General features: G+C 41.5%; 1 protein-coding gene across 1 annotated transcript; it reads right to left on the bottom strand.

The window, feature by feature from the left end:
* Positions 1-1474: 1474 nt before the first annotated feature.
* On the bottom strand, positions 1475-11753 carry LOC143925664 (uncharacterized). Its single transcript, XM_077450127.1, has 3 exons — positions 11706-11753; positions 11556-11634; positions 1475-2688 (listed from the first exon to the last, which is right to left on the bottom strand). The coding sequence occupies exons 1-3, from the start codon at positions 11751-11753 to the stop codon at positions 1895-1897; spliced, it is 921 nt and encodes a 306-aa protein (XP_077306253.1). The 3' UTR covers positions 1475-1894.
* Between the last annotated feature and the right edge of the window lie 3725 nt (positions 11754-15478).

Consider the following 15478-nt stretch of genomic DNA (forward strand, 5'->3'; position numbering starts at 1 on the left):
GTCAAATACCTTTAAAAGAAAGCTCTATTTGTGGGAAGAAAAGGACGCAAATTTCGTTTGGGTACAACATTGCATGACCGCGCAATTACCAGTTAAAGCAGCGCAGTGCCAAAGTGTAAAAAGACCTCTGGTCATTTACCAGCAAAATGGTCCGGTCTGAAAGTGGTTAAACACGTCATAAAACTCACTCCAACAATGTATATATATATATCAATAAATATATAAATATATATAAACATCTTATAAACAACCCAAATATAAATAACATGCCCAATCTGGTGATCTCTGACGGTGACCCATACTTATACCAAACACCAAAGCACTGCGGTACCTCTGTATAACATTTTCCAAGGCCTCCACCTGTAGCTGGTCGGAGACAACCTACGTCAGTGCACATACCAGTATTCCTTTCACCGTTCCGGAATACACCGGAGGGGCCGATCTTTCGATTAGCCCCCCACACCTTCAGACCATTTTCTGATTAACCGTCTACCATCAGAAACCACCAGAAACACAAGCTGCCTCCTCTGTGATCTTCTTCTCCCGAGTGACTCACTAGCTCCGTCCCTTGGGCTTTATATTGTTCCTCCCCTTCCTCCAAACCATGCACGATGTACAGCTTTGCTCCACCCACCAGTCTTCCTAGATCCTCAGTCACCCCTGTCATGCCAGCACTCCATTAACCCTTTCAGGCTATATTCCGTGCTTCTCTTTTTCCTCATAGCAGCTGTAGCTTTTGAAATTAGCACGGCTGTGCTAAGTTCTGCTCACATCCACATTTATTTACAGAGATCTAACAGACTTGTAGTTCTCAATAGAATTTGAGTGAGGTGATCAGCGCACTCGTGGTTTATTGATACTTCCTCCAGCTTTCAACTTAAAAATCTATATGGGCAGAGAGCTGGAGGAAGTTTGATGAAGCCTGACATTGAACCTGCAATCCGTCGATCGTGGGTATAATGCTTTGCAGACTCCTGTAGGATATAAAAAAAAAAAAAGGAAAAAGCACCAGATATTTTTTCCCCATGAAAAAAATTAATAAATAAATAAAATATGTATATATTTATATACATATATTTTAACAAACTCAACTTGATGTTGAAAATTTCACCCTAAGATTTTCAGAAAAAACAAAAATTCTAAATTCTGAAAATATGTTTAATATATAAAATAAACAGCCCATACCTCAATAAACAGGCTTGCTTTGCCACCTTTGAAAGATCTGCAGGTGGAGGGCACGTGGGAATGTTCTCTAGTGAAAACCTCTTGGATACAAACTGTGAGAGTTCTTTGTCAGAGAGTTCAGACCGTGGTGTAAAAACAGGATTTTTACTGCTGGCTTCTGATGTTGAGGTCACACTTGGTGGACGGCTTACTGACACACCTGATGCTTGCCCAAAAAATGAGGTAGTGGCAGAGCTTGCAGCACCTGCTTTGAATAAATCAGACACAGCATTTGTTTTTGACTCAAATCCTGATGTTACTGTATTAGCAGCAGGACCTCCAAAGCCAGAAGTACTTGGACCACCTCCAAAGACTGATGTGGCACTTTGCCCAAAACCAGAAGCCGCTGTTGTCCCCCCAAAGCCTGATGTGGTACTCTGCCCAAAACCAGAAGCCGATGTAGTCCTCCCAAAGCCTGATGTGGTACTCTGCCCAAAACCAGAAGCCGATCTAGTCCCTCCAAAGGCACCTGTGACGGGAGAAGGTGTACTTGCAGGCAGAGCAGTTGCGGCTGCCCCAAACCCAGAAAAAGCAGATGCTCCAGCACCTGAGGTGGTGGTGGTTGCAAAGGAAAATGTAGAAGCCGAAACGGCTTTTGTGTTGTTGAAGCCAGATGATGCTCCATCAGAAGCGGCCGTTCCTGCAAAAGTAAATGAAGCTGCGGATCCCGTCACTGCATTGCTAAAACTGATTGCTGGTTTGTTGGCAAATCCTGAGGCAGTGGGAAAACTGGAAATAGGCCCTGCAATAAACAGGCTTGCTTTGCCACCTTTGAAGGATCTGCAGGTGGAGGGCACGTGGGAATGTTCTCTAGTGAAAACCTCTTGGATACAAACTGTGAGAGTTCTTTGTCAGAGAGTTCAGAACGTGGTGTACAAACAGGATTTTTACTGCTGGCTTCTGATGTTGAGGTCACACTTGGTGGACGGCTTACTGACACACCTGATGCTTGCCCAAATAATGAGGTAGTGGCAGAGCTTGCAGCACCTGCTTTGAATAAATCAGACACAGCACTTGTTTTTGACCCAAGTCCTGATGTTACTGTATTAGCAGCAGGACCTCCAAAGCCAGAAGTACTTGGACCACCTCCAAAGACTGATGTGGCACTTTGCCCAAAACCAGAAGCCGCTGTTGTCTCCCCAAAGCCTGATGTGGTACTCTGCCCAAAACCAGAAGCCGATGTAGTCCCCCCAAAGCCTGATGTGGTACTCTGCCCAAAACCAGAAGCCGATGTAGTCTCTCCAAAGGCACCTGTGACGGGAGAAGGTGTACTTGCAGGCAGAGCAGTTGCGGCTGAAAATGAAGCTGCGGATCCCATCACTGCATTGCTAAAACTGATTGCTGGTTTGTTGGCAAATCCTGAGGCAGTGGGAAAACTGGAAATAGGCCCTGCACTAGGTGCCTGAGAATCCGGCTTGAAGCTGAAACTACTGGCAGACTGAGGTGCACTGCTGGCGGAGGAGCCTGCAAAATAAGAGATTACTGTTAAATCAGTGTGAGGCAGTAAAACCGTGGATCAGCTGCCTGCTCTTTCTGCCCCCTGAATGCACGTCTGAATGAGCTTTTAGAAAACATTCATAAAGACAGGCTATCATGGATTACTATGCTATAAAACACTTTTTTTTTTTTAGCAACTTTTTTTTTTTTATTGAATACCGACTATTGCACATGTTCAGCATAGATGCCTGGAATCTGTAAGAAGTCCCATTTGGCAGGACAATGTAGCTCCAACACACGTGTAGAAGTTACATTATCAGTGCCTGCCCACTTGCTGAAGAAGAAGAAGACCCTCCCTTTTTATGATATCTAATCCTTGCCCAGTCCTTTCTGGCACAGGAGTGAAGAGAGAAGAACTTTGATTCGGGGACTCTTCAGTATTGTCAGCCGGACATACTGGTTGCTGTTCGATCGGTATCCCTTTTCTTTGCTCCTGTGTCACAATGGAATGTGCATCTTTGTTAGCACAGCAATGGCTGTGCACGTTCTCCATTGCCCGTGCTCTCAAAGACACAATAGTATGATCTTTTTGGGCTAGCTGAATTTTACATTCCTGTAGCTCTGCCCTAAGCATTTCTATCACATTTACATTCCCAGCCTCTTTCTTTTCTAACGATGCGATACACTGTTCTCTCAACATACATGCTTCCTTCCATTCATCCAACCCCTGTTCCAACACACTATTCTCAGTCACCAATTGTTCAATCTCACTCCTCATGTCCTCACATTCACAAACATCCGCGTCCGCATTTGCCGCTATAGCTGCAATATCTTTACTCACATTTTCTATTTTTCCTATTAATTCCGTGTTATCCTTATACCACTCCAACTCTTTCTGTTCCGCAATTTCTTTCATTCTCAGCAACATGCATACAGAATTGGCTATTCTCTTTTTCTTGCCCTTTTTTGAAGATTTTTTATACTTTATGGCATCATTATGAGTATTGCATTGTTTCAATAGATCATTGAATTGGTGTGTTAACGTATCCTTTCCTATACTATTGAATTGAATACAAGCATTTTTCCCAAGAAACACTTCAAGGATATCCATTGACATCCTAATTAGCCTACCCACACTAAAGTTGCTTAACCAGTTGCTTAGACAATAGACACAGACAAACAAATAGACAACCCCCACAAAGACACAGATACAGCTGTTTAAAAGCTAGCTTTCACCTATAGTCCTACCAACAAACAAAACTGAAGAAAAAAAAAACAGATACGAACCGTTTAAATCTACAGTGACTTGTGGTTCTACAGCATACAAGACACAAGGCACACTCTTAATGCCTTAGGCTGCAGGTTATCTTACCAGAGCTATTTCACTCTCACATGGGTAGAAATAAAAACCTATATTTCCCCCACTTTTTTCTTTTTCCTCAAAGATGTATGGTAATTCCGGTCAATCTCTAACCAACACTTTGCATTAGCAATACACTAAACAAACAGATACCAAGCACACACAAAGACACAGATAAAGCTGTTCAGAAGCTAGCTTTCACCTGTAGTCCCACACCAAACAAAAAAAAAAAAAACACAAAAGGAAAAAATAAAAACCCCCAAAAAAACAAAAAACAAATACAAATCTGTTTAACCACGAATTTCTTCAGGAGAACACACTCTTAATCAATGCCCTCCTCTACAATAGCAGGCCATAGGGAATTTCTATTGGGACAGAGAGCTTTTCCACACTCACATGGATATTTCCACTTTTCCCTCAAAATTGTATGGATATCCTGTCAATCTGCGGTTATATCACATAACCAGGGATGATCAGTCCCTATCTCGCCAGTGCGCCAATTTGCCCTCTGGTTACAGGTCTGCAGCAAACACAACAATAACGTACTCATATATATATATATCAGTCACAGTTCTCACCAGGTTTTATGTGTCCGTTTCTACCAGTGAAATATCTCACAGAATTTTCCTGCTCATCCAAGCGTGGTTTCAGAATTTGCGAGCCAGCGCCAATCTTGTCCACACTAGAGATGATTTTCAGTTCTGGGTGTCTGAGGATCTGTGCTTACTGGGACTCAGAAACAAAAATACATTCGATTTTTGTGGATTCTGTGTAAAAAAACGTTTTACACGCCGTTCTGGGGTGCCAAATGAAGTAACTGATAAATGCAATCTATTATTATTATCAGTTATGTATTACTTTGTCTAGTCCCTATAGTTTAGTTAGTCTATCTATACTCCAAGCACATGCTATCGTTAATATCACAATACTACCACAATTAGTTATGAAATTAATACACGGCTAAGATCAATCAAATCTCATTTATTTCCCAAGGAAATAAGAAAACTTACATAAGGTATCAATAGAAGTTACCTGAGTACATAACATACAATCAGAATACAATACAAGCATTATACTTATCAGACCCTCGTGACTGGACCTCCTGATGGAATCAGAGGCAGAACTCATTGATGAAACCCTTTTTGATAAACACACCTCAGCCACACCACACCCCATTGCCCACCCTCCTTTGCCTGTGGACCAATCAGCGTCTCTGGGGCGTCTCCTCCCCCAGGCTAACTACCTCTGACAGTCCTGCCATAATTGGCCTCTGGAGGGCAGTGTTTGCCCATGAATTGTAACTGCTCCGACTGGGTTCACATCTTGTGATTCGATCTTGGATGCCCTTCCCGCTCATTAATTATCTTTTTGTCCTTACAGACAGACCAGCGCCGTCATTGTTCTAAATGTCTTCGAAGCTCCGTGCACCCCAGGTGGGCTGAATAGAACTCATTCTGCTATTCAGATTCTGTTTTGGTGCCACATTCCTCTATCCTTTAAACATGTGGGACTGCAAATATCAATATGGCTGAGTTCGGTTGTACAAACAGATGTGTAGAACTTTATATGTATAACATTAATTCCTGTTCGATTCCAACACCCGCCGTCCTCCGGTCCATGCGACTGGCGAGCCAGATAATGAATCGGTCACCGCCAGAAGTCGAGCATAGAGATTTCTGGTGATCAGATGGTCCCCAGTCATCTCTATGACCCTCGGAGGCCCAGGAGCGATGTTATGACATTACGTCTGGGCTGGCGGAAGTAAACAATGCTGGGGACGCGACTGGAAAGGCCGAGACACATATGTAAACGGTAGTAAAAAAAAACCTGTAAAAAAAAAAAAAAAAGAAAAAAAACGTTAAAGCGTCGTCTATGGAGATTTTTAAGTACCAAATTTTGGCGCCATTCCACAAGTGTGCGCAATTTTTATGACATGTTAGGTATCTCTTTACTTGAGGTAACAAATTCTTTCACATTATACAAAAAATTTGGGCCAACTTTACAGATTGTTTTAATTCATGAAACTTTTTATTTTTTTATGTGTTTGAAAAATCGCTGCACAAATATCATGTGACATAAAAAGTTGCAAGGACTGCCATTTTATTCTCTAGTGTCTCTGCTACAAAAACACACACTATATACATATTTATCTATTTATATTAAGATGTTTGGGGGGGTTCTGAGTAATTTTCTAGAAAAAAAAAAGATGATTTACATGTAAGAGCAAAGTGCCAGAATTGGCCCAGATGTGAAGTGGTTAATAACACTTTAAACGTATTTATTAAAGAGTTTGTAAACTTTGAGAAAAAAAAACAAAAAACCTGCAACACAAAGACATAATGAGCATACTAGCTCATTATGAAACACCTTAGAACGATGCCCTGAAGCAGCGTCGGCACTCCAAGTACACGGCCGACATCTTCCACAGGAGTTACTTCCGGGCTCGCGGCTCCGGCGCTCTGACTGGCCAGAGTCGCAATGACATCACTACCGTACATACACGTGGGAGCCAACAGTCACGGCATGGCTACTGAAGAAATAGCACGAGCGGCCTGTTTCTGCAGTGCATATGTGCCAATGACGTCAGCAGCAGCGTATATACTGAATATCTCCTAACCAGTACAAGTTTAGGAGATTTTCACGGTTCTTACAAGTAAGCCTTGTTAAAAGTGGTGTAACAAAGTTTACAACCACTATAACTAGCTTTTTACATAAATACCCTAGTGCGGATTCATGTATGACTCAAGGATTTAAAATGTAAGCTCTCCAGTGGGAAAGGATTTATGTGGATGGCAGAGCATCTGGAATATGCTGGCACTATAGTAAGAAAATATACAAAACTTAAAAGGTGAACTCTAGCCATAGAAACATATTATGTTTGTAAAAAATGAAGTGTAGAGAGTAAATACAAATGTAGTGTAGTGGAAACTCTACATACTCACTCACAGGGGCGTTTCTTAATGAATAGCAAAGTCTTTGTCTTATATGTGAATCAGTAACCCTTCTCCAAAGGGTGTGTAGCGGATATATGTATTTTTCATCCAAGGCATTTCAAACTTACTTTCAGGAGTAGAAATTGAAGAATCCTTCGTCCGTACAATAGTTGATTTATTGTTCAGAAAGACAAGATTGACATCTGGTGACATATGGTATGGTGATGGCTTCTAAGGTGGTACTTCTGGTGTTACATTTTCAGAGTATAGCGTTACTTCTCTTCCCACCGATCTTCCACTCCTATAACCCTAGTCCATTCTTATACTGTTTCAAGATGTTATGTCAGCATATCCTAATAACTCCCACATTTGCATATATACCCAATATGGTTCAGTCTATAGATAAGTAGCATAACTCCACCCATTGTTCTGACTAGTAGCTCAAAAATAGAAATACCTACTCAGCAAATCCCCTCCTCCCTATATGATCTGCTGTTGTGTGACCTTCAGAAACCATCACTTACCACCGAACATATAACTTACATATATTTTCAGAAACCCTTATCATTTAAAATATTAATTACCTCAACAACTTCTAACAATGTTACACCTGTATCTAGGGTGTAACATGTTGCTAAGCAACCGCCCCCACACAAACAGCTTGCCGAGGGTCATTTTCCTCATAGCAGCTGTAGCTTTTAAAATTAGCACGGCTATGCTAAGTTCTGCTCACATCCACATTTATTTACAGAGATCTAACAGACTTGTAGTTCTCAATGGAATTTGAGTGAGGTGATCAGCGCACTCGTGGTTTATTGATACTTCCTCCAGCTTTCAACTTAAAAATCTATATGGGCAGAGAGCTGGAGGAAGTTTGATGAAGCCTGACATTGAACCTGCAATCCATCGATCGTGGGTGTAATGCTTTGCAGACTCCTATAGGATATAAAAATAAAAAAATAAATAAATTTTAAAAAAAAAGAAAAAGCACCAGATATTTTTTTCCCCATGAAAAAAATAAATAAATTAAAAAAATTTATATATTTATATACATATATTTTAACAAACTCAACTTGATGTTGAAAATTTCACCCTAAGATTTTCAGAAAAAACAAAAACAAAAATTCAAAATTCTGAAAATATGTTTAATATATAAAATAAACAGCCCACACCTCAATAAACAGGCTTGCTTTGCCACCTTTGAAAGATCTGCAGGTGGAGGGCACGTGGGAATGTTCTCTAGTGAAAACCTCTTGGATACAAACTGTGAGAGTTCTTTGTCAGAGAGTTCAGACCGTGGTGTAAAAACAGGATTTTTACTGCTGGCTTCTGATGTTGAGGTCACACTTGGAAGACGGCTTACTGACACACCTGATGCTTGCCCAAATAATGAGGTAGTGGCAGAGCTTGCAGCACCTGCTTTGAATAAATCAGACACAGCACTTGTTTTTGACCCAAGTCCTGATGTTACTGTATTAGCAGCAGGACCTCCAAAGCCAGAAGTACTTGGACCACCTCCAAAGACTGATGTGGCACTTTGCCCAAATACAGAAGCCGATGTAGTCCCTCCAAAGGCACCTGTGACGGGAGAAGATGTACTTGCAGGCAGAGCAGTTGCGGCTGCCCCAAACCCAGAAAAAGCAGATGCTCCAGCACCTGAGGTGGTGGTGGGTGCAAAGGAAAATGTAGAAGCTGTTATTCTGAGCCTTGCAATAAAGGACATCTACGAGGTAGCATTCGTCCTAATGTATATTTACTTCAGAATACGCACTGTGCACAGGATCACACCTTCCAAGGGGTTGTGATGATGAATACAATTTGTTACAGCTTTTTATAAGAAAATGATAACATGACAGTGTATGGCGGGCACAAGCCCAAGTTACAAAATACGCAATACATTCCAACATAATTGGTCCCATATTACATACGGTCATACTGGCCAAAACACAATAACAAGATAAAGGTCAGTTTTGACAGGATAGTGATTAATTATGGCAAGGGTAAATTATATTCTAAACAGGGACTTTCCATAAAAAACATTTCACATCATTTCTGGGAATAATATCCTTTATCATCTTACTGGCAGGACATCTCATGTCAACCAGAGAGCAAGATACACAAAAACACCATATGTGTTGCAAGATTGAGAAATACCGAAAGAATTAAACATTTTAGAAAGAATTACATTCTTATATTGAAGGGGAACTCTGAGTAGTATACAGATATGTATTGCATATATCTTCACAAAGCCGAAACTGCTTTTGTGTTGTTGAAGCCAGATGATGCTCCATGAGAAGCGGTCGTTCCTGCAAAAGTAAATGAAGCTGCGGATCCCATCACTGCATTGCTAAAACTGATTGCTGGTTTGTTGGCAAATCCTGAAGCAGTGGGAAAATTGGAAATAGGCCCTGCACTAGGTGCCTGAGAATCCAGGCTGGAAGCTGAAACTACTGGCAGACTGAGGTGCACTGCTGGCGGAGGAGCCTGCAAAATAAGAGATTACTGTTAAATCAGTGTGAGGCAGTAAAACCGTGGATCAGCTGCCTGCTCTTTCTGCCCCCTGAATGCACATCTGAATGAGCTCTTAGAAAACATTCATAAAGACAGGCTATCATGGATTACTATGCTATAAACCGCTTTTTTATTTTTATTTTTTTTAGCAACTTTTTTTTTTAATTGAACACTGACTATTGCACATGTTCAGCATAGATGCCTGGAATCTGTAAGAAGTCCCATTTGGCAGGACAATGTAGCTCCAACACACGTGTAGAAGTTACATTATCAGTGCCTGCCCACTTGCTGAAGAAGAAGATGTTGGTCCAGTAGAATAATTCCAAGAGCATGGCAGCCACTGCAACAGAGTGGCAATGGGAAGCCCGGAATGGTCGTTGCTGGAAGAGGATAAGCTTGGGAGGTAAATGGGCCATAATGTGCAAGATGCTGTGTATGCATACACATAGTCACAAGTGCTTCCAACTCCAGCCAAAATCTTTTTTGATAGAGTGTAGCAGGGTTAGAAAGCTTAAAGTGATACTAAAGTCAGTTTTTTTTTTAAATATCAAACATGTTATACTTACCTGCTCTGTGCAGTGGTTTTGCACTTGGCAGCCCAGATCCTCCTCTTCTTGGATTCCTCTTCCTGGCCCCTCCCTCCTGTTGAGCGCCCCCCACAGCAAGCTGCTTGCTAAAGGGGCACTGGAGCCGAGGCACAGCTCCGTGTGTCCATTCAGACATGGAGCTGTGGTTCAGCCCCCCGCCTGATTGGCTAATTGACTTTGACTGACAGCAGCGGAAGTTAATAGCACCACTCCTGTGTCTCTGCCAATCAGGAGAGTCCCAGAAAGCCAAGGCACTCATGCACATAACTTGATAGAGAAACAAAAACAGGCAAACATCTTGTCTTCAGCAAGCAAAAACTATCAAGTCCTGGTGCAAAAACAGTCCACACACCTCCAGTCCCACTCATTTTTAAGTTTCCAGCTGCCTAAGGGCTCTTTCACACAGGCGTTGAAATTAGGTGGTTGTGTTGTGTTTTATTGCTTCCCAAGCGCCTATTAATTCCACACTGAATTGTTACAATAGGGAGCGGAGGAACGTGTTCACACTGCAGCGTTAGCATTGCTGCGAGGCAAAAATAATGCTGCTTGCAGAGTTTGGAAGCCATTGACACTTTGCAAAGGTCTCCATTCACTTCTTCCCTTCACGACAACCGCACCTTAAACACACGTCTATGGCATTTACAGTGTGGTTGAAAAGGGTCAAAAGTGGTAAGTTCCCATACTGACCTTAAAAAAAAAATACGACACACAGGGCATCTGAGAACTGTTTAGCAAGCGTGTCTGGGCCACAAGCTAGTCCACATTGCTCTCTCAGCTGTGTTCTGCTCTCTCCCTCACAGACAGGTGCCATCTGTTTCTTCTTCCTTTTCTGGACTTGGTCTCCATAATCAAGGTTTGAAGATTTTTCCCTCCTAAAACCTTTGAAAGTCACTAATGTGGACTTACCAATCCAGAATATACTAAAAAAAAGGAAGTCCTCTCTTCTCCAGCCAGACTACCCCAGATCCCCTCACCCTGCATGATTGCCAACCCCTGAGTACTCAACAATGTCTTCAAACTGTCCCCCTTAAAAGGGACCACAACCCAAATAGTGAGGAAATATACCTGCTGTCCAGGACCCATCCCTGTCATTCTGTGCAACATTTAAAAGGTTTGTTTAGTTAAGGGCCAGAGATTAGCTTGCATTTAAGGACATATTAGTAAATTTGACTGAAATATTTTGCACTGAAGGGCCAATTGTACAGTGCAATAGTCAATTTTTCAGGGGTTTAAAATGTCAAAAAAGTTAATTTGAACAGGATGTTTCTGCATCTACAACACAATGGCTGTTTACTGAAGCTAAATCTAAAATAGAATTAAAACTATGTAAACAATGGTGCCATATGGGGTGTCCCCAAGTAAAGCTGATAATTTTTTATCCACCTGATACAGTAATCATGTCTGTGCTGGCCTACTAGTGTTCCCTTTATCGCATCGGTAATCAGTGTGAGCAGTATCCACATACGAAAATGTATGACTTGCATAACTTTAATGGAAACTCACTTGCAGTGGGAAAGGAAGAGTTTTGTTGTCCTCCAAACATGGAAGCTGAGCTAATGGCAGGCTTGGTTAGCTCTTTGACCTGAGGAACAATAGACCAAGAATAAAAAAAAAAAAATTTTAAAAATGCACGACTGCACATGTATTCTTTACAAATATTGCTTTAAAACTTAGTTGTTCAAGGCCTAGTCTAAGGTTCATTTACACTGGCAAAAAATATGCAAAAAATATTATTCCAGTTCAAACACACCGTGGTTTTTTTTTTGAAAAAAAGTGTTTTGAGTCTGCATAAAGAGTGACATAAAAACACTTGTAAAATCATATGGATACACACACTTTTAACACACAAACATGTGTAACACTACAAAAAAAATAAAAATACTGGATGTTTTTGCAGCAGCCGTTTTTGGCTTCAGACGTTTTTTTCTACAGTCAAACTCTCCAGCATTTTATCCTATGTGTCCATGCACGCATAGGCTGTTATCAACTGTTTTTGGCTGTAAAAAACCCCCCACAACTAGTGGGTTCTGAGAGGCAGCTTTCAGCTGTAAAAACGTTCTAACGTTAAAAAAAAAAAAACACAGAAAAACACGGCTCCCCAGCGTTTAACGTTTTTGATCCATTACATTTTTTTTTTTAAACGCTAATGCTGAAGAACGCTAAAAAATGCTATTGCAAAAACTTATAAAAATGCCAATAGCTTTGCAGTGAGTTTTTCAAAGGTTATTATAACGTCCAGTCTGCACGAGGCCTTACGCGTACACACGGGCGGACTGTATGGCGTACTAAGTATTTCGGATTTTTCGAAATTCTGTCCGTCGTATTTTGGTTTCAGCGGACAATCCGCTCGTCAGTATGCTAGTTCGACGGACTAAGAATGGCGCATGCCCAGAAAGGATTTACACGGCGGAAGGGTGCTTTGCTGTGTATTGGACTTCCTATTTCTAGTCCCGTCGTACGTGCTGTACACGTCATCGCGCAAGCTTTCGACGGACTGTTTGGGTATTCGTGTGTGGTCAAGTCCGTTCAGTGGAAAGTACGACGGACTGTCCGTCGGATTGTATGACGAACTAAGTACGCCATACAGTCCGCTCGTGTGTACGCGGCATAAGTCTAAAGCTTACCCTCACAGTACTCGGTTTTCCTTAGTCTTTTGAGCTAAAGGACACCCAGTGTATATCTGTCGTCTCATCCAGAACATGCGAACAGACCAAAAATTTGTGCGAACTTTTGAACCCCGTTAAAGTCTATGGGACTTGAGCGTGAGAAATCAAAAGTGCAAAGACTAATATGCAAGTTATTGTCCTAAAAAGGGTTTGGGGATCGGGGTCCTGCCCCAGGGGACATGTATCAATGCAAAAAAAGTTTTAAAAACGTACATTATTTTCGGGAGCACTGATTTTAATGACGCTTAAAGTGAACAAAAAAAATGAAATATTCCTATAAATATGGTACCTGGGGGGTGTCTATAGTATGCCTGTCAAGTGGCACGTGCTTCCCGTGCTTAGAACAATCCCTGCACAAAATGACATTTCTAATTGAATAAAAGTAATTTAAAACTGCTTGCAGCTGTAATGTAATGTCTGGTCCTGGTAATATGGATGAAAATTATTGAGAAAAACAGCATGAGTACCCCCCCTGCCCATTACCAGCCCCTTTGGGTCTTGTATGGATATTAAGGGGAACTCCGCACCCAAATTAAAAAAGAAAAGGTGTGGGGCCCCCAAGCCCTATATACTCTGAACAGCAGAATACAGGCGTTCCCAAGAAAGACAGGGACTGTAGGTTTTTTCTTAAGTTGAATCTGTTTATAATTTAAATTTAAATTATTTTCCTCATAGCAGCTGTAGCTTTTGAAATTAGCACGGCTATGCTAAGTTCTGCTCACATCCACATTTATTTACAGAGATCTAACAGACTTGTAGTTCTCAATGGAATTTGAGTGAGGTGATCAGCGCACTCGTGGTTTATTGATACTTCCTCCAGCTTTCAACTTAAAAATCTATATGGGCAGAGAGCTGGAGGAAATTTGATGAAGCCTGACATTGAACCTGCAATCCATCGATCGTGGGTGTAATGCTTTGCAGACTCCTATAGGATATAAAAATAAATAAATAAATACATTTAAAAAAAAGAAAAAGCACCAGATATTTTTTTCCCCATGAAAAAAATAAATAAATTAAAAAAATGTATATATTTATATACATATATTTTAACAAACTCAACTTGATGTTGAAAATTTCACCCTAAGATTTTCAGAAAAAACAAAAACAAAAATTCAAAATTCTGAAAATATGTTTAATATATAAAATAAACAGCCCACACCTCAATAAACAGGCTTGCTTTGCTTTGCCACCTTTGAAAGATCTGCAGGTGGAGGGCACGTGGGAATGTTCTCTAGTGAAAACCTCTTGGATACAAACTGTGAGAGTTCTTTGTCAGAGAGTTCAGACCGTGGTGTAAAAACAGGATTTTTACTGCTGGCTTCTGATGTTGAGGTCACACATGGTGGACGGCTTACTGACACACCTGATGCTTGCCCAAATAATGAGGTAGTGGCAGAGCTTGCAGCACCTGCTTTGAATAAATCAGACACAGCACTTGTTTTTGACCCAAGTCCTGATGTTACTGTATTAGCAGCAGGACCTCCAAAGCCAGAAGTACTTGGACCACCTCCAAAGACTGATGTGGCACTTTGCCCAAATCCAGAAGCCGATGTAGTCCCTCCAAAGGCACCTGTGACGGGAGAAGGTGTACTTGCAGGCAGAGCAGTTGAGGCTGCCCCAAACCCAGAAAAAGCAGATGCTCCAGCACCTGAGGTGGTGGTGGTTGCAAAGGAAAATGTAGAAGCTGAAACTGCTTTTGTGTTGTTGAAGCCAGATGATGCTCCATCAGAAGGAGTCATTCCTGCAAAAGTAAATGAAGCTGCGGATCCCGTCACTGCATTGCTAAAACTGATTGCTGGTTTGTTGGCAAATCCTGAAGCAGTAGGAAAACTGGAAATATGCCCTGCACTAGGTGCCTGAGAATCCGGCTTGAAGCTGAAACTACTGGCAGACTGAGGTGCACTGCTGGCGGAGGAGCCTGCAAAATAAGAGATTACTGTTAAATCAGTGTGAGGCAGTAAAACCGTGGATCAGCTGCCTGCTCTTTCTGCCCCCTGAATGCACGTCTGAATGAGAAAACATTCATAAAGACAGGCTATCATGGATTACTATGCTATAAACCGCTTTTATTTTTTTTAGCAACTTTTTTTTTTTAATTGAACACCGACTATTGCACATGTTCAGCATAGATGCCTGGAATCTGTAAGAAGTCCCCTTTGGCAAGACAATGTAGCTCCAACACACGTGTAGAAGTTACATTATCAGTGCCTGCCCACTTGCTGAAGAAGAAGAAGAAGACCCTCCCTTTTTATGATATCTAATCCTTGCCCAGTCCTTTCTGGCACAGGAGTGAAGAGAGAAGAACTTTGATTCGGGGACTCTTCAGTATTGTCAGCCGAACATACTGGTTGCTGTTCGATCGGTATCCCTTCTCTTTGCTCCTGTGTCACAATGGAATGTGCATCTTTGTTAGCACAGCAATGGCTGTGCACGTTCTCCATTGCCCGTGCTCTCAAAGACACAATAGTATGATCTTTTTGGGCTAGCTGAATTTTACATTCCTGTAGCTCTGCCCTAAGCATTTCTATCACATTTACATTCCCAGCCTCTTTCTTTTCTAATGATGCGATACACTGTTCTCTCAACATACATGCTTCCTTCCATTCATCCAACCCCTGTTCCAACACACTATTCTCAGTCACCAATTGTTCAATCTCATTCCTCATGTCCTCACATTCACAAACATCCGCGTCCGCATTTGCCGCTATAGCTGCAATATCTTTACTCACATTTTCTATCTTTCCTATTAATTCCGTTTTA

The sequence above is a fragment of the Lithobates pipiens genome, unplaced genomic scaffold (assembly GCF_037356315.1).
Source record: "Lithobates pipiens isolate NorthernLeopardFrog02 unplaced genomic scaffold, aLitPip1_a1.2 Scaffold_22, whole genome shotgun sequence".
Lineage (NCBI taxonomy): Eukaryota > Metazoa > Chordata > Amphibia > Anura > Ranidae > Lithobates > Lithobates pipiens.

Coding starts and splice junctions, on each gene's coding strand:
- LOC143925664 (XM_077450127.1), bottom strand. CDS start 11,753: ATGAACCTTAGACTAGGCCTTGAACAACTAAGTTTTAAAGCAATATTT. Junction 11,635..11,705: donor TAAGTTTTAAAGCAATATTT/GTAAAGAATACA, acceptor ATTGTTCCTCAG/GTCAAAGAGCTAACCAAGCC. Junction 2,689..11,555: donor CTCTTCCTTTCCCACTGCAA/GTGAGTTTCCAT, acceptor CTTATTTTGCAG/GCTCCTCCGCCAGCAGTGCA.